Here is a 19984-nt window from a genome sequence, read left to right on the forward strand (position 1 = left end):
AAAAACAGAAAAAGAGTAACCAAATTCAAGAAAATATGGGATAAACACAGAGGATCCCTAGATGCAAGAATGTGAAGGGAAAGCCAGAGATCAACTAGAGTCTATGGCTTTGCACCAGGAATAAAACTGGGAAAATTGGATGAGCTTTATGGTTCTTATCTGCTGTCATATTCTATGCTTCTATACTTTACGCTAAAGTATGCATACTAAAAACACTTGCACTCTTTGTACCTGCTATTTGAATGGGGGGGATAAATAGCATATATACTTTTGAAAACATCAAGTTTACATGTTATTTTACTCCCTCAACCTAAACACCACAGAAATGCTCCTTTTTAGTGCAGCAAAATGTATGTACATTGTAAAATTTTAAACCCTGCACAAATTTCTTAGCTGCTCTGAGAGCATTCTTCAGACAGGCTAACTTACCTAGGTAACTGGCTTTAAAAATTGCCTTTGAGGGCAATTTTTAAACATCTGCAGGTACTTGCAAACCTCATGGATCCTTTACGCCATGGATTTTGTGCCAATTTTCATTCGGAAAGTAGGCATGTAGCTTGCCCTTTTAAAACTGCCTAGGGAAAATGTATCCACAGAGATCTGCACTTGCTTTTTTAGGGGTACTTTTTCTCTGGAAAACTATGTGCACTGCAGCATTCCCCACCCTTAGGAATGGCTCTATTCAATGTGGGTAAAAGTACCCTCATTGAATAGATACTGTGGCTAGTGAGACAATGCACATATTTTAACCTGTGAAGAGGCTGGGCAAGTTTCAAAGAGCCTTTCTATCTAGGTAAATGGCTTTTGCTAATTCCCTTCAACATATTTTTTTTTATTTTTTACCTGTATTAGAAAAAGCACAGACAGCATGTCCATATCTTCTGAATTCAGAGGTACATTATAGTTTACAGACTTTGGCTTTTGGATATGCTACTCTATAAACCATGACAAAGTCCAACTGTGGATTAACAATGCAGAAAAACATAATATATTTAACCTATGACATCACTACTAAAAAATGGATCTTTTCATATATGTTTATATATTAAATTATTCCATAAAATGTTGAAAAATGGAAGATGGCGACTGCATAGCTTTACTGCAATTACTTTCCATAATATATTATTATACAGACTAACCCGAGACAGCCTTTCTTTTTTAAAGTATTTTTAAAGTAGTTATTGCTTTTACTTGAAATTTTTGACCATCTATCTGCAGCAATTTACTGTGTCAGAAATGTTATTTCTACTCACTAATAAACCCATTCATATGAAATATCTATGTCATAGATAAGTTTGTTCTGCTTTGTAGTAGGCATACACAAAATGCCAAGTACTTGTATGATAAAACAAAGTCCCTACATATTGTTCACAGCACTATATCCAACTTATATAATATGCACTCAAAATTAATAAAGCAGAGTTGCTTACCTGTAACAGGTGTTCTCCAAGGACAGCAGGATGTTAGCCCTCAAACATGGGTGACATCATCAGATGGAGCCCCCAACACAGAAAACCTATTTCAAAGTTTCTAGAACTTTGACTTGCCACACTAAGCATGCCCAATACCAGGCATACACGCGGGGTCCCTCTTCAGTTTTGTAACACAGAATTAAATATAAAACATAAAATAGGAGAAACCCAACTCCTCAGGGTGGCAGGCGGGTTTTATGAGAACTAATAACCTGCTATCTTCAGAGAAGCAACTCTATTTACTCTGATGACAAGCAGAATGGTAGTCCTCACGCATGAGTGAATCCCTAGCTACATGCTACCCCCACAATATAAGAGAGGACCAACAGACATCCAAACCAATGGGCACAACAACAATGGTGCTGTTGGTAACAGAGAAGGAGACGGCCTGAACTCAAACAATGGGTCCTAGGTAGGACAGAGTTGGGTCAATCTGTCCGAAGGACAGATTGACCAAATCTTTTACAGTGTTGCCCATCCTTATCCAAGCAATAATGAGATGTGAATGTGAGGAGAGAATTCCACGTTGCAGACTTGTAGATCTCCTCCACAGGAACTGCTCTCACAAGTGGGCCACCATTGCTGCCATGGCTCAGATAGAATGAGCCTTCACATTATTTATTTAGATTTATATTCTGCTTTTCGCAACCCTGCCTGGGCATAACAGAAAGAGATGCAATCTGCTAGCCAATTCAATAGTGTCTGTTTGGCAAAGCCAATGCCCAACCTATTCTTATCAAAAGAAACAGATAGATGGGTGGACTGTCTATGGATTTCTGTCCACTCCAGATAGAAGACAAAGGCTCAATTGCAGTCCAAACTCTGCAGGGCTCATTCGCCTTGGTGCGAATGGGGCATGGGAAAGTATGTTGGCAGGCCAATGGACTGGTTAAGATGAAAGTCCATCACCAACTTAGGTAAGAACTTAAGGTATGTACGCAAGATCACCCTGTCATGATAAAACGTAGCGTAAAGGTGGATAAGTCATTAAGGCCTGGAGCTCGCGGACCGTGCGCGCTGAGGTGACTGCCACCAAAAATATGACCTTCCAGGTCAGGTGACAGGTACACAGAGGCTCAAAAGGAGCTTTCATCAGCTAAGCTAATTCCACATTGAGGTCCCAAGACATTGTGGTAGGCCTTAGGGGAGGCTTCAATTGAAGTAGGCCCCTCATGAAATGTACAACTGTTTAGCTGTACAGAGATGGGTGTACCATCTACACCATGGTAGTATGTGCCAATTGCACTCAGATGAACTCTAACGGAGTTGGTTTTCAAGCCAGCTTCAGATAGGTGTAGAAGGTAATCAAGCAGTTTTTGCGTGGGGCAGAATGGAACTAAAGCTTCTGCTCACACCACACAGAAAACCTCCTCCACTTGAGTCCATAGGACTTTCTAGTGGAAGGCTTTCTGAAAACCAACCAGGACCCGAGACACATCTTCTGAAAAAAATTGAGTGGTTGTAAATCTAACTTCTCAACATCCAAGCTGTCAGCTACAGGGCCTGGAGGTTGGGATGTCTCAACCTGCCTTGATCTTGCATGATGAGATCTGGGGAAGACCCCAGACTGAGCAGCTTCCAAATGGAGAACTTCAGCAGGAATGGAAACCAGACCTGTCTTGGCTGATCAGGGGTTATGAGGATCATAGTCTCCTTGTCCTCATGAAGCTTCAAGAGAGTCTTCACAATTAAGGGAATTGGAGGATACATGTACAGAAGAACATCGCCCCAATGTTAGGCGAGGACGTCTGACGCTGATTTGCCATCTATTTTCTACAGAGAAGCATCAAAGCACCTTTCTCTTGCAAGGGGATGCAAAGAGATCCTCTAATCAAGGGCTTTCCTAGAGGCGAAACATTCAATTCACAACCCCCTGGTTCAGGGACCACTTGTGGAGTTTGAGGGCATGACTCAATTCTGTTCGCTAACATGTTCTCTGTTCCAGCCAGGTATATAACCCTGAGCACCATCCCATGGGACAGGGCCCATGACCAGATCTGAACTGCTTTCTGACACAGGAGGTACGACCTCATACCTCCCTGCTTGTTGACATACCACATCACCACTTTGTTGTCAATTTGACTCAGGACAACTTTGTTGGACAGCCGATCTCTGAAAGCCCATAGCAAGTACCTGATCACCTGGAGCTCCAGGAAATTGGAAACAGTTTGCCTGCCCAGACCAGAGATCCTGGGTGCTGAGCCCAGGGTGGTCACATCTGTGGTTAGGATAATTTGGGTAGGACCATCTTGGAAAGAGATCTCCCGTACCAGAGTAGAAAGTATCCACCAACAGGACAGAGTCCCTGAGGACAAGGTGAGTTGGATGTGATCCTGGAGGTTTTGCATGGCCTGGTGCCATTATGACATCAGGGTTCATTGGGTCTTGCACATGTACAAACGTTTAAAGGGACGAACATTGATGGCAGCAGCCAAGCCATATGACCCAACTTCAACATGTGCCAGGCTGACACTTGCTGGCTCTGTTGAATCTCTGCCGCGATGGTCAGACTGATAGCCCTTTGACAAGGCAGGAAGGCCTTGGCCTGACCATGTCTAACAGGGCTCCTAAGAAGTCCAATTGAAGTGACAGGATGAGATGGGACTTCAGGTAGTTGATGATGAACCCAAGTGACTCCAATACCCGAATGGTCAAGCGCATGGACCCGACGTCCCTTGCCTGAGAAGTGCTATGACCAGTCTATCGTGCAGATAGAAAACATGCACCCTCAGCCTGCGGAGGTGCGCAGATACCACGGCCAGGCATTTTGTGAAGACCTGTGGGCTGATGTGAGCCCAAACAGCAACACCAGATACTGGAAGTGCTGTTTTCCCAGCTTGAATCGGAGATACCTCTGTTGACTTGGGAAGATCTTGATGTGGATGTACGTGTCCTTCAGATTGAGGAAGCATAGCCAGTCCCCCTTTTTTTTTTTTTTTTTTTCCCATAAAAGGAGGATCATGGTGCCCAGGGAAACCATGTTGAACTTTTCCTTTCTGATAAATCTGTTCAAGGCCTTAGGTCTAGGATGGGTGGAGTCCTCCTGCTTTCTTTGGAATCAGAAAGTACCTGAAGTAGAATCCCTGCCCTCTTTGCCCCAGTGGAACAGGATCGACGCTCTGGCTGATAAGAGGGATGAGAGCTCAGTTAGTAGTACCTTCTGATACACTACTGGCCCCCAAAATGGGCTCAGAGGGCAATCTGGTGGGGCACACAATAGGTTCAATCAGTACCCTTCAAGGACGATGGAAAGAACCCACTGGTCTGAGATTATACTGCGCTACTGGTTCACAAAGAACCATAGCCTGCCCCCGACCAGCAGATCCATCACCGTGGCTACAGGTAAATGGACTACGCTCCCTAAGAGCAAGTCAAACCTCATCCCTGGAGTTGACTGAGGCACCAGCTGGATCTTGGGAATGCTCTGCTGCCTGGGACAGCTGTAGGAGTCCTGATGCTGCTGACAGGAATGAGGGGGCGGAGGACAGTACTTCCTCTGGAGAAAGAGACTTCATCTGCCCTGATCTCGTTGACCTCCTAGCAGAAGACAGCAGGTCCAGAGTTCTGGCAGAGATTTGTTGGAGGGTTTCATGGTGGTCCCAGAGCTGGGCCACTGCATTCTTCACCCTATCACCGAAGAGGTTCTCCCCAGTGAACGGCATGTCAGGGAGTCTTTCTTCTACCTCTGGTCAGAGATCAGAGGCCCACAGTATGCATTCTGCAGGCGCTGATTCCCACTGCAGAAACCCTTAATTCTATTTCGAAAACATCGTAGGTTACACGGACCTCGTGTTTTCCGCACTCCAGGCCCGTATGCACCAGTGGCACGAGGGTGTCCTGCTACTGCTGAAGCAATTTCTCGGCTACCTGCTGCTCCTGCTTCCAGATGTCCCACAAGTACTGGGTCATGTGAGCAGTTATGTGGGTAATGAGCAGGGCCCCTGAAAAACCTCTCCCCCAAGAATGGCCATTGCTCTGTGCTCCTTCCCCGGGGGCACAGAGGAGTGGGATCAAGACCGCTCGGCTCTCTTCCCTCTTGGGAAAGCTTTTGCTTATCGAATCTGGGAGCCTCTGGATGAGGTAAACCCAGTCAGCCTTCTTATTCATGGAAGGCACTGTGAGGGGGGCTCCCACATCATTAACAGTAACTCCTAAAAGATACTGAGAACCAGGACTGCCACAGCTTCCATAGGAGACTCTATGAACTGAACTGGAGGATTTCAAGCATTTTGTGCCTGGCATCCTTGTCTGTCATCAACTGGAAAGAGATGGTGTCTGCCATCGCCCGCACAAAGCCTGCAAGAGTTGAGTTCTCAGGCAAAGACTTCCTTCGCTCCTCTGGAGAAGGGTCTGAGGGGATACCCGCAGAACCATCAGTGGAGAACTCCATTGTGTCATCCCCCCAGGGGTCATAGGGGTTTTCATCCACACTGACCGATTGAGATGGGGCCCTAGGTGCTCAGCTTTCGTCCAGAGGTACAGGCACTGGAGGAGCTGGATGGGGAGCTGCAGACCTCGGCTGGCTTTGATGGAGCTTCCTTCTTCGAGGAACTGGCCACAACCACCATATTGGCAGGCAGAGGCTGTGGTGCCCCAATGCCAACCAGGGAACTGATGCCATCTGCGTCAGTAACGTACTGATGAGCACATGGAGCTTCTCCAGAATAGATGGTGCCAGCCCTGGTGCCATGGGACCGATGTCCCGCATTACCCGCTTGACTGCCAGCTGTACTCGCCTCTCCAGCTCCTCCTCAAACAATGCCAATGGAGGGGTGGCCAGATCTTCTTTGGAAATGAGAAGAGGATTGGTGACTGGCATCTGGACCGGTGGAGACAGTCACTGATCTCTGGCACCGATGGAGGACTGGCACTCCTTGCCGCGGAATCATCTCTGGGGCATCATAGCATGAGTTGGCGCATCCCCATGCCCGGCACCATGCACAGACAGAGACCGATGGCGATGTTTCTTCAGTTTGCCTCTGTGTTCGGCACGGCCTTTCTCTGGTGCCGAGGCAGATGATGAGGAACTCGATGTCCTTGGCCTGGAGGAGCCCGATAATGGTTGGTCTCCAGCGCCCCTATCAGTTGATGGTGACTGAATCAATGGTCCTGCTGATGTCGATGCCTTGGTGTTGCATCGGTGTGGCTCTGTGATCCTTCAATGCCACCGATGCCTCGACTTCTTCGACTCGAAGAGGCGCTCCATCTTTTCAAGACGAAGACTATGTCCTTTCAGTGTCATCTCAGAAAATTTGTAGCAACCCCAGATTATCATGTGAAGCCCCCAAACAGAGAACACATTCATCAGAGGGATCTGTGGTGAAAATGGTCCTCTGACACCAAGGGCATCGCTTAAAACTGGACACGACCATGATGGGACAAAAGAAACCGGAAGCAATATCAAAATCGATGGTGACGGGCATTGATGGTCAACGGGCACCTATGGACCGCCGCCACAGGGAAACTTACCAATAAACATCGAAAACCCTTACTAGGAACACTATGAGGAGGTCGAATGCAGGCGAAGAAAAATTTGTTGCAGAGAAAAAAATGAAAGTTTTTCCAAAAGAGGCCAAAAAGGCACAAGTGAGCTCACCAACTGTGATGCTGAAGGTCTGCAGAAAAAGAGACTGAAGAGGGATCCTGTGTGGTTACGTGGTATAAGGCATGCTGGGCATGCCTAGTGTGGCAAGTCAAAGTTCTACAAACTTTGACTTGTCGGAGCTCCATCTGATGATGTCACCCATGTGTGAGGACTACCATCTTGCTTGTCCTCTGAGAAATGATAATTTATAAAATATCAGGTCCATAATACATATGTAAATCAAGAGGGTGAATAATATTCAGCACCATTTGTCCAAGTTCAGACTTAGCCAGACACACAATGGGATTTGAAAATCCTGCAGTGCTGACCAGCCCCAAGAAAGAAATAATATTTTAGCCAATAACATGTTATCTGGCTAGCTCGAAGGCAGGTTATGGACATTATGAGATGGAGCAGATAGCTGGATAAATTGCTAATAGCTGCCCTAAAGTTAGCCAGATACACTTATTTGGCTAATGTTAAGTTATTTGGGCACATTCAAGAGAGCGAGCATGCTGCTGAAAATTCCAACGTTAGCCATGAAAATGAACCATTAATGCTCTAATCATATTAATGAAGAAACAGTTTACATTAAAAAAATAATACTGAAAAATTGAGTTACCTAAAATTAAGCCCACCATTGTACTCAAGTATCCAGTTCCACTGCCAAGATTAAGAAAAGACAATCCTGGCTGAAGTTTCAATGCCTCCATAACTTCAGAATAGATGCAAGGAGCTGATAAATGTATGTTTCCATGCTTCCAAGCCAAGTCTTTATATGCATTGTCCCTGTATCCTTCCAGATAGTAATCCCCACGATCAATTGCTCTGAAGGCTTGCTCCACTCTCTCAGTACGGATATACTGAGCTTCTTTCAGGTTATCAATTAAATCGTCATTGTCTTCCCCAGCACTCACAGCTCCTCCCATGATTACTGTCAGCCAATAGTTCACTTAATTTAGCAACACATTAACTGAAGTATGTTGAAGTTATCACCATAGAAGAAATGTGCTCTCTCTTTTCAACTGTTCACCCAAATGTCAGATAAATGAATCCTAGGAGAGAAATAAATTTACAAATTTTGAATTTCATATGACAAAATAAAGCAATCAACATGAAAGGAGAAAAAGTGCAGTCAAGAATAGTTCTCCTGAATTGCTTTAAGCAGAAGAAAAAAAAATAAAACCTCAATTTTAGATAGTATGAACATTATAAATTTGGGTTCCTATAAACTGCAGCAGCATGAGTTCGGAAAATTAACAGCTGTAAAGTTAAAGGCTTTAAACATCGCTTCTGTAAAACTACTAGCTGAAATATTCCAGCAACTTATACTGAATGCAATCAAGAGACACGTTGTTATAAATCATAATCTGGATGATCTGATGACCAAGTATTTTCCTAAACATACATATTCACAAAGTCTGCTGTAAATGTATTTAAGATGTACTCAAGGGATATTACTAGGGCAAGTAAAACAAGAACTTTAAAAACAGTGGCTCTAAAAAGAAAAGATGGAACAATGCAGCATTTCTGGTCCACAAAAACACATTTATAATCATTTTAATTCCCTGCTGATTGATACCTTTTATTGAACAAACACTATATGACATAACCTTGGAAGCAGTTCTAACTTTTGAGTATTTAAGTGAATTTTCTTTCCCTTAAAAATCAATACAGTCTCACCTCCTCTATGATTCCTACAACAAGCATTCTGGTATTAAGAATATTTTTCAGTGCAGTTATGCATTGACTAGATGGTAGCTTATATGCTATTTTTTTTATCATGTGTCACAGTTTCTAGCCAATTTTATGGTAAGTCTTATTATGTATGTAATTTTGTGTATATTTTATTATTGCCCACCTCGAACAGTGAATGAGATGGGAGATAAGTACTTTTAAATAAACAGCCAGACATTTTCTTGTACATTGCCTTTCAAGACACGGAGCTCTTCTTCAGATGAATCAGTCTGAGGAATTTTTTTAAAGTATTTTGGACAGACAATCTCAACTGTGCCTTCACAAGCAAAAGCAACTCAAATGTGCTGTCTTAAAAGTTGGAAAATAAATTGTGTAACTAAAACTCCTTAAGCTTAGTTAAAAGTACACAAATTCAAATCTAAATTAATTCTACTGCACGTATACACTGTCAGGAACAGACTTTCTTCTTTTTCCCTGCTGTCCCATGCCTCTATGTGCCATTCTCTCTCTCATCTACTGTTAGCTTTCCTTTATTTTATTCATTTTACATCCACATTCCATTTTTCCTTATTTTAAACCCCCCCCACCCTCCAACTTTGCTCTGAAATGGTAATTATAGTCAGGTACAGCACGTGCAGACAGCTGGGAGGCTGAAATACCACAAAAAAACTCTTCTTACAGGACTTTTAAGATGTGTATATTTAACTCAAATCACATTAGTGGTCCATGGTTTTCATTCTGCAATGAAACACATTTGATAAAAAGTGAATCTTGGAGACATTTTGATTTTGAAGAAAAATGATCAGGAGGAGTTGTGAGACGAAGACGACAGTTTGGTGCAGTAGAAACCATTACAATACAAAATTGAATTAGAGGGGGTTCCATAAACTCCAGCAGTTCTTCAGATACCTGGGAATGTTTTAAAAAATATATACATTTGGGATATCCCCTGCCTTTATATTCATATATCTTTCTATCTCTAGAGACAGACATGCAAACTAATATATAAATTAGGGTGGATAATTATAAGCCAATGCAAGTCAACTTAAATATACCTTGCATGAAGATTGTCCAAGGGATTTTAACACAAAAAAGAGTTAAGGCACACATTTGCAAGATAAGTGTTCACTAATCAAATGCTCTTTTAGTTGCTGAAAGGTCAGGGAACCTGTATGAAACTATTCCAGATGTCTGAAGTAAAAGGCCAGTTAGAAAAATCTGTCCAGATAGAGCAGGTATAAAAACAGTTACAGTGAAATCGGGTGCTGCCAACTCACTAAATTTCATAAGCCTGATTTTCAAAGCTACTTAGCTAGAGAAGTAGCGACTTATCCAGCTAAGTGGTGGTTGCTGAATATTTGGCTACGTTCAGCAGTCACCACTTAGCCGGCTAAATCACTTATCCAGCTAAATAGTTAGCAAGATAACTCATGGATGGAAAATGGAAGGATTGACGTGGCACTGCTTATCCAGATAAGTGCCGATATTTGGACTTATCTTGTAAAGTTAACTGGATAAGTTAGACCTGCCATAAATAGTGCCAAATATGCCATGCTACTAAATACCCTGTGTAAGTTATTTAGATGTTTCCTTTTCAGCACTGACCTCCATATAATCTACCAATATACTTTGGGAAGGCTGAAGCATGTTCCAAATCATTAACTATATCAGTAACAGTTGCATAGGCATGGCTATGCGTACTTAAAAGTGATTGAATGCATTAAATTGTTAAAAAGAGGATGCTGATCAATGTATTACAAAAAATATAGTCCATTACTTAAAACAGCAGCACTTGAGAAGCAAGTTTATGCTCTGAAGAACCTCTGATGTCACTTTATTGTTTCCTTTCTTGATTTATTCCTGGGTTACTTTTTTTCTACTGAAGTATTTTTCTTACACATTCAAAATTTTGGAATAATGGTATAAAAAAAAATCTTGTTTCCAGAATTTACTATTATAACATGCCACTGACCTCAGGATGCTGTACCATGATCGGCAACCTGTATCTCATGGTCCCAGGTCAGTGCTATGTCCTTTGATTTCCTGTGGCCCCCTAGCATGGATCCCAGCATCCTGTGCCTCTGCTGCATCCTGGTATTCTGAGTAAGGGCCCATAGCAACTCATCAGCTTCATACCAGCACCCAGGATTTCCTGTGGTACGGACTGATGACATCAGCACCGCTCTAACATAAAAGGAAGCTCACTCCTTTGGGCAGGTGCCCAAGCCACAGAGGCATTCACGGAGCGGGATGCCATTGGCCAGTAGTTGGTGTTCCACCTTCACGGAGCGGAAGGATGGAGGGATGCTATTTCCAAAAAAAAATAAATAAATAAATAAAACAAAACCAAAAAAATAAAAACAGGGGTGGGTAAGAGTATGGGGCAAGGGGGTGGCCTGCTTGTTACAGCGGTTGCTACCCCTAATTGAGCTGGATGTCACTTGGATGCAGATACAGAGCTGCTCTCTAAATTGTGTGGAGGGGAATTAGGGCTGGAGGGTACTGGAAGCCAATAGTAACAGGTGGGAGAGAGAAAAAGGGAAAAAAATGGATAAAGTGCGTAGCTTGCTGGGCAGACTTGATGGGCCGTTTGGTCTTCTTCTGCCGTCATTTCTATGTTTCTATGATTCTTCATTCCCTTGCTTCTGGCTATTCTTGATTCAGACTACTGATTGAGATCCAGCCTGGTTCCTCACCTTGCTTCCGTCTGTCACCTGCCCTGATCATTGTTTGTCTCTTGCTTCTGAATGGACTCTGCCTGCCTGACCACATCTCTGTCTCATGATTCTGTATCGTGTCTTGGCCCTGTCTGTCAGCAGTTCCAAGGGTCTATTCTTCCAATCTTGTGACAGTTTGCTAGGCCATGGACCCAGCTAACATTCCACTATCACAGTTTCTGCAGGACCTCTCACAGACAGTCGAATAACATTAAAAAAAAAAAAATCAAGATCACATTATTAGGTTCTGCATGACTTTTTTCTTCATGGATAAATAAAACACAGTTGTCCCTACCAATGGCTATGCTACGTCTAACATAACCACAATCTGTCGCTGCTCTTACCTCATCTCTGACTACTGCTTCACTTTGTCTAACTCTGCCACCTCAGTATGATTGTAATCTCAAGACCTGCAGAGGCTTCATCGATCAGTGCCCGATTCACTTCAAGCTCCATCTGGCCATCTTTGCATCTGAACAAGCCAAAGTAGCCTTTATAGTATCTCTGTTGTCTGGTCAGGCTTTGATATGATCTTCTCTCCTTTATGGGAGAGAGATGACCCCAGTCTCTAATCTCCAAGTATTCCTGACCCATTTCAGGAAGCTCTTTGATGAGCCCGCTCAAGCATCTTCTTCAGCCTCAGAATTACTCTGCCTGAGACAGGGCTCCATGACCGTTGGGCAATACACTGTACAATTCCGTATCTTGGCCTCCGGCAAGGTCTATACTGGCAAGGTCTATCAGACAGGGTCAAAGATGAGCTAGTCAGCCATGACACCCCCGCCCAACTGGAAGACCTTGTATACCTATGTGTGAAAAATGAGATTTGATTTCAAGCAAGGTCCTGAGAACAGGAGTCCCCCAGACACGGTGCTCGCTTGGCACCCAGCTTTCAAAGACTTATACTGACCTCTGTTCCGCCCCCTTCACAGTCTGTACCCAAGGAGGAGCCCATGCAGCCCATGATCCAAGTTATTGGAAGAAAAGAAGCGCCAGCGAAGGTTGCATTACCTATATTTATACTGTACAGGCAAGGGTCATTATGCCTCCTCCTATTCAGAGAAGTCAGCAAACTCCTATGCGTAGGTTTATTGGCGAGCCATTCCTAGGCATTACTCACCCTCCTTTCCCACGTCAAATTGTACTGACTGTTCAGTTGGCCTTTGGAAGCATTTTGGACCCCAGCACCACCATCAACTTTATCGATGAAGCCATGGTAGAAAAAATGTCATATACTTATGGTACTATTGAAAAATCCTATCGGCATTTCTTCAGTCTACAGAGAACTATTGCCAGGAACCATTTGCTATACTATAGGACCTATGATGCTAAGAGCGAGACTCTTGCATGAAGAAGGCATCTCATTTATCATGCTTCAAAAGGTGGTCAACCCTGTTCTGCTTGGTCTACCCTGGTTACAGTGGTAGTGTCCGGACTTGAACTGGAAAAATGGAGATATCCTCTCCTGGAGTATCCATAGTTTTCAGAACAGTCTGCTTCCTGAGTATCCTCCTATGCAACTCTTCTCATAGGATTTCTCAGTTCTTCCAGATCTGCCTATGCCTTGTGCATCATTTGCAGATGTCTAACGAAAAAGGGGCAGAGACTCTCCCACCCCATTATCCATACGAATGCGCCATAGACTTAATGTCTGGCAAAATACCGGTTCGGGGCAGAGTGTACCCAACATCCATTCTTGAGACTAAAGCAATGTCCGAATACATCTAGGAGAATCTCGAGAGATATTTCATCAAGCGAGCTACTTCTGCTGGAGCAGGAGTCGTCTTCGTTGGCAAGAAAGATGGTTCTTTGTGCACATGTATCGATTAATGAGATTTGAATGCCATCACAATAAAAAACAAACAATCACCTCCACCTTCTCATTTCAATATCTGAATTGTTTGACTGGCTTCAAACAATACATCTTCACAAAGTTGGATCTCTGGGGGGGGGGGGGCAGGGTTTCTACAATCTCATACACATACAACAATGCAAAGAATAGCAAACCAACTTTAATTCCTGAGATGGCCACTACGAGTATACTGGTGATGCCTTTCAGCCTGTGCAATACCCCGGCGGTCTTCCTGTCAATGACATATTCAGACTTGTTATATCCCTGTGCCATAGTATAGCTAGATGACATTCCAATCTTCTCTTCCGACCTTCAGTCATGCCATTTTCATGTTAAGGAAATGCTCCTGTGGCTAAGATGTTATTTGCTATATGCCAAGTTGGAAAAGTGCATTTTTGAACAGTCAGAGCTTCCATTCCTGGGTAATGTTATCTCTGTGCAAGGCTTTCAAATGATCCCCTCCAAGATATCAGCAATTATAGATTAGCACCAACCAGTGGGTCTCAGGGCCATCCAGCACTTTATAGGAATCGCTAATTATTATAGGCAGTTCATCCATCATTACTCTATTGTTATCACCGCCCATACTAAAACAGGGGCTAATACCAAGGACTAGCCACTCAAAGCCACCCAACCTTTGCCTTCCTGAAATCTGCCTACTTTTCTGCACCAGTACTGCAAAGACCTGACACCACACAACCTTTTGTCTTGGAAGTCAACATCGCCTCTGTGGGTGTAGGTTGCTCCTTCAGTCTGCCTGTGGTGGCAAATAGTTGCCCCATGCCTTCTATTCTTAAAAAGTTCTCCTTGGCAGAAAAAAATCATAGCATTGGTGATTGTCAGCTCTTCAACATTAGACTAGCTGTGAAACAGTAACATCATCTATTGGAGGGTGCCTTCCATCCCTTCACCATCTTCACTGACCAGAAGAATCTGGTATACCTCCAAACTCCCAGAAGACTTAACTTGCAACAAGCCAGATCATTCTTGTCTTTGCTAGGTTTAACATTTGCTTAACCTATTGGCCAGCTGGAAAAAATGCTAAAGCAGATGCCTTTTCTAGATCTTTCGATCTTGTTGATATCGCCAATGATGCTCAGCATTTCCCAGACCTTTCCAAGATTATCACAATCATCCCTGTGGTACCAGGTGGAACCCCTCCAGGAAAACTTTTTGTATCCAAACCTCATCGACAAAGTCTTGAAATTGGCCCAAGATTCTAAACTGGCTGGTCACCAGGGTGTCCGCAAAACCTTAAACCTCATCTCACTCAACTACTGGAGGCCTAATTTAGCCAAGATGTATGTGGGTATAAAATAAAAGCGCTCATCAATGGCCAGTGGACTAGTGGGCTTACTCCATCCTTTACCAGTGCCCTAGAAACTCTGGACTCATCTGTTTATGGATTTCATTACTGAACTACCGCCCTCCTCTGGGCACACTTATCTATTCTAGTTACATGGGATTCCTGAACATACCGAAGAGCACAATTTCCATCAAGGTTTTGGCATACCCTCTATAAAAGGTTCGGCGTGATATTACAGTAGACTTTTCATCGGCCTATCATTTCCAATCTAGTGGCCAAATGGAGAAAGTTCATCAGATTCTTGAGAACTTCCTTGGAGAAGAGCTTCCCAAAATTGTCCTGGGGACCCCAAAGCGAGTCAGGTTTTCAGGATATTCCCAACAAATATGCATGACATAAATTTGCATATTCTGAGTCTCCTTGATATGCAAATGTATACATGTATATTCACTGTGGATATTCTTGCTGTGGGGTCCCCAGGATAGGTTTGGACAGTCCTGCCTTAGTGCTGGCCAGGCAGGATGGCTGGATACAACTGCTCCAATGGGCTGAGTTTTGTTACAATAATTGGGTCAGTGAATCTTCTGGGTACTTGCCATTTTACTTCAAGTCTAACAAATATCCCAAAATACATATGCCTCTAGTTATCCACAGAGACTCCCAGCAGCAGATCTCTCTCTTCCAATCTGCAAGAGATTTGGCAGAATACTCAGATTCTTCTCACGAGCAGCTGATCATTACAAAAGTGTAGTCCGCCACCTCAATTTGCTCCTGGAGATAAGGTTTGGCTCAGCATTAGAAACATCCATCTCAAGGTATCCTCCTTATTCCACATTTGCCTGGCCCTATTATGCAAGTTACATGCATGTCTTGGCATAAACTACAAAATCTATGCAGATGACATACAACTGTTTGTACCGAACAGCTCTTCCCAGGCCAACATTTTAGACCTGGTCTCACTACACTTATCTCTGTGGACCATAACAGATTACAGCTAAACATCTCTAAAACTAAAATTCTTCTTTCAGGGATTAAATTTCCTTCAGGTGAGATCTCTACCACTTTTACATTTCAAGGACACTGCATTCCACCTTCTGAACAAGGTGAGGAATCTGGGCATTATGCTTGATTCCAACCTTTCAATGAATAATCCTCTGAGAGATTATAAAATCCTCATATTTTTTTTTAAACTTTGTTTACTGAAAAGAATGACTCCATTGTTAGAACCTCAAAATTTTTGCTCAGTTCTACAATCTCTGGTCCTGAATTATCTTGATTACAGCAACTCATATTTTGGTCTCCCCACAAATACAATCCATCCTCTTCAAATTATGCAGAATACTGCCACAAGGATTTTAACCAGTACAAGGCTTGGAGACCATATTACACCTGTTTTGTCCTTCCTTCATTGCCTTCCAATTACATGGCAAACTGAATATAAGGTGTTAACCTTTATTCATAACTTACTTTACAACAACTCCTCTGCATGGCTGAGTACAATCCTCCACTTTTATAAGTCTGTAAGACATTTGCGCTCTGCTACCAAGATTGAAGTTCTAACACCAAACTTGGCTAGACTGGACATCTCAAGAACAGAGCTATTTCTATTGCTGGTCTTTGTTTCTTGAGCTCCATCCCAGAGAATATGCGAGATGGCTTCTGTTGAAAGACTTAAGAAGGCATTGAAAACTTTTTTTTTTCCTCTGGCCTTCAATTTTTAATTGACTGGTACTAGTATAATAAGTTATTTTTGATATTCTGATGTACATTGTTTGTTTAGATTTGTGTTCTGTGTTTTTAATTCTGTATGTTTTTAATATATAAACCGCCTCAAGCTACTCTGTAGAGTGTGGGCTATAAATTTAAAAAAATAAATATATACATAAATCGGACATTATAGATCATAAGATAACAACCTGGTGACTTACAAATTAAAGATACCACCTCTTCCCTTCATTCTCACTTTCTTTCAGTCTGCTAATGGCTGCTATGAAAGTTTTGTCTTTTGCATCCTCTCCTTTTTTATTGTATTTTTTTAACCTGTTCCCCTAAGTGGCAGTCTCTACTTATCTTGGATGGAACTCAAAACTGCTCATCCCACTGAACTGTCTGAGACAGACAACTGGTCCAGACAGTAGCGGGTCATAAAAGTGTGTACACACTGTGGCCTGCAAATGTCAATAACTGGCACGTTCTTCAAGTGTGCTATGGAAGAGTAAAAGATCTGACTTGGTGCGCTTTGACTTTGGTAGGTAAGGGAAAGAGGCAGAGGAGTAGCAGAACTGTAAACCAGTCTGTGATCCAGACTCCTATTTTATTAGAGTTGTAGGAGATAAATAGCTGTTGTGCCTGTCTAGGAGTGTGCTCTTTTCTCATAATAAAGTAAGACTTGTTTGCAATCCGATGAATGCAAGGCTTTCTCCCACTTGTTTTAGTGCAGTTTGGGAGAGGACGTTGGTAGTGTAATAGTCTCACATTTAGATGAAAGATGGATACCACTTTCAGTAGAAATTTTAGGTGTGGGTGAAGTACCACTTCGCCATGGAAGAACTGCAGGTAAGGTGAGATGTGAATTAAGGCTTGAAGCCTACTCACTTGTCTTGCAGATGTAATGGCTACAAGGAATAAAACCTTCCATGTTAGGGATTTAACTGGGACTGTTTCTAGCGGTTGAAAGGGACTGTCCATCAGAGCCATTAAAAAAAATGTAGACAGCTGAGTGGCTGGTGGGCATGAGGATCGCCTGGTAACATGCCTACCTGGTGCGAAGGTGGCGGACCTCACGCGTCACCTAGATAGGATTTTACACAGTGCTGGGGAGGAGTCGGCTGTTGTGGTACATGTGGACACCAACAACATAGGAAAATGTGGGAGGGAGGTTCTGGAAGCCAAATTCAGGTTCTTAGGTAGAAAGCTTAAATCTTTTATGGAGCAATTGGTTCAGGAACCGATAAGAGGGAGCAATTTTAGATCTAATTCTCAGTGGAGCGCAGGATTTGGTGAGAGAGGTAATGGTGGTCATATTATGATAAATTTGAATTAATGACGAAGGGGGACAGTAAGCAAATCCATGGCTTTTGTGCTAAACTTTGAAAAGGGAAACTTTGATAAAATGAGAATAATAGTTGGAAAAAAACTGAAAGGAGCAGCTACAAAGGTAAAAAGTGTGCAAGAGGCGTGGCCACTGGTAAAAAATATCACCTAGAAGCACAGTCCAGATGTATTCCACACATTAAGAAAGGTGGAAAGAAGGCAAAACGATTACCGGCACTGGTTAAAAGGGGAGATGAAAGAAGCTATTTTAGCCAAAAGATCTTCATTCAAAAATTGGAAGAAGGATCCAACAGAAGAAAATAGGATAATGCATAAGCATTAGCAAGTTAAATGTAAGACATTGATAAGACAGGCTAAGAGAGAATTTGATAAGAAGTTGGCTGTAGAGGCAAAAACTCACAGTAAAAACTTTTTAAAATACATCCGAAGAAGAAAGCCTGTGAGGGAGTCAATTGGACTGTTAGATGATCGAGGGGTTAAAGGGGCACTTAGAGACGATAAGGCCATCGCGGAAAGATTAAATGATTTTTTTTGCTTTGTTGTTTACTGAAGAGGATGTTGGGGAGGTAACCGAACCGGGAAAGGTTTTCATGGTTAATAATTCAGATGGACTGAACCAAATCACGGTGAACCTAGAAGATGTGGTAGGCCTGATTGACAAACTGAAGAGTGGACAAATTACTTACCTGATAATTTCGTTTTCCTTAATGTAGACAGATGGACTCAGGACCAATGGGTATTGTGCTCTCCTGATAGCAGATGGGAGACAGAGTCAGATTTCAAAGCTGATGTCAGCCTACATATACCCGTGCAGCACGCTTAGCTCTTCAGTATTCTCCTCAAAAAGCCAGTGTGGATATATGTTGCTTGATTACACTTGAGTATACTTGATTAACTTTGAATAGATATATATATAAACTTTTTGGCACTGGAGACTGCCGGTGCACTGACACAATAAATGCCGACACCTAGGAAACTGCGGGTGTCTTAACATAGAGGTAGGCCGAGGCTTGCCCGTATAGACTTTAAATTGATATCCAAGGTTCTCTATTTCTGGAGCAGCTGTGGGCGGGATGCTGAGTCATCTGTCTACACTAAGGAAAACGAAAGTATCAAGTAAGTAATTTCTCCATTTCCTAGCGTGTAGCCAGATGGACTCAGGACCAATGGGATGTACAAAAGCTACTCCCATACCGGGTGGGAGGCTGCCCGTGGCCCACTTAGTGCTGCATCCTCCCTGGCCTGGACATCCAGGTGGTAAAACCTGGAGAAGGTGTGTAGGGAGGACCATGTCGCTGCCCGACAGATCTCGGCTGGCGAAAGCAGCCTGGTTTCAGCCCAGGAGACTGCCTGGGCCCTTGTAGAATACACCTTGACCTGTAGAGGTAGTGGTTTTCCTGCCTCTATATAGGCAGCATTAATGACTTCCTTGATCCAGCAGGCTATGGTCGCCCGCGATGCCGTTTCCCCTTGTTTCTTCCTGCTGTGAAGAATGAACAGGTGATCGGTTTTGTGCAAGGATTCTGATCTCTTGAGGTATCGGACAAGGATTCTGCCGACATTCAGGTGGCGAAGGAGGCATGAGTCTTCCGAATCTCTGTGTTCATCTGGTGATGGTAAGAACATAAGAACATGCCATACTGGGTCAGAACAAGGGTCCATCAAGCCCAGCATCCTGTTTCCAACAGTGGCCAATCCAGGCCATAAGAACCTGGCAAGTACCCAAAAACTAAGTCTATTTCATGTAATATTAATAGCAGTGGCTATTTTCTAAGTCAACTTAATTAATAGCATGTAATGGACTTCTCCTCCAAGAACTTATCCAATCCTTTTTTAAACACAGCTATACTAACTGAACTAACCACGTCCTCTGGCAACAAATTCCAGAGTTTAATTGTGCGTTGAGTGAAAAAGAACTTTCTACGATTAGTTTTAAATGTGCCACATGCTAACTTCATGGAGTGCCCCCTAGTCCTTCTATTATCTGAAAGACTAAATAACCAATTCACATCTACCCGTTCTAGACCTCTCATGATTTTAAACACCTCTATCATATCCCCCCTCAGCCGTCTCTTCTCCAAGCTTAAAAGTCCTAACCTCTTTAGTCTTTCCTCATAGGGGAGCTGTTCCATTCCCCTTATCATTTTGGTCCACCTCCTCTGTACCTTCTCCATCGCAATTATATCTTTTTTGAGATGTGGCGACCAGAGATAAAAGGACCACCATGGTCCAGGATGGAAGAAGGAAAAGATGACTGTCAGGAATCAAGGAGGAGTAAGGACAAGACAACAGCCCGGTGTG

General features: G+C 43.1%; 1 protein-coding gene across 6 annotated transcripts in view; it reads right to left on the reverse strand.

Moving 5' to 3' along the window:
* The window catches only part of PCMTD1 (protein-L-isoaspartate (D-aspartate) O-methyltransferase domain containing 1), a 237895-nt gene that overhangs the window by 193939 nt on the left and 23972 nt on the right, over window positions 1-19984 (reverse strand). For all 6 annotated transcript variants that reach the window (XM_029591264.1, XM_029591263.1, XM_029591261.1 and 3 more), the window contains one exon: window positions 7679-8111. In XM_029591264.1, coding sequence (XP_029447124.1) covers window positions 7679-7985 — 307 coding nt within the window. In that variant the 5' untranslated portion in view covers window positions 7986-8111. The remainder of the gene's footprint in view (window positions 1-7678; window positions 8112-19984) is intronic.

Source organism: Rhinatrema bivittatum, chromosome 2 (genome assembly GCF_901001135.1).
Source record: "Rhinatrema bivittatum chromosome 2, aRhiBiv1.1, whole genome shotgun sequence".
Classification (NCBI taxonomy): Eukaryota; Metazoa; Chordata; class Amphibia; order Gymnophiona; family Rhinatrematidae; genus Rhinatrema; species Rhinatrema bivittatum.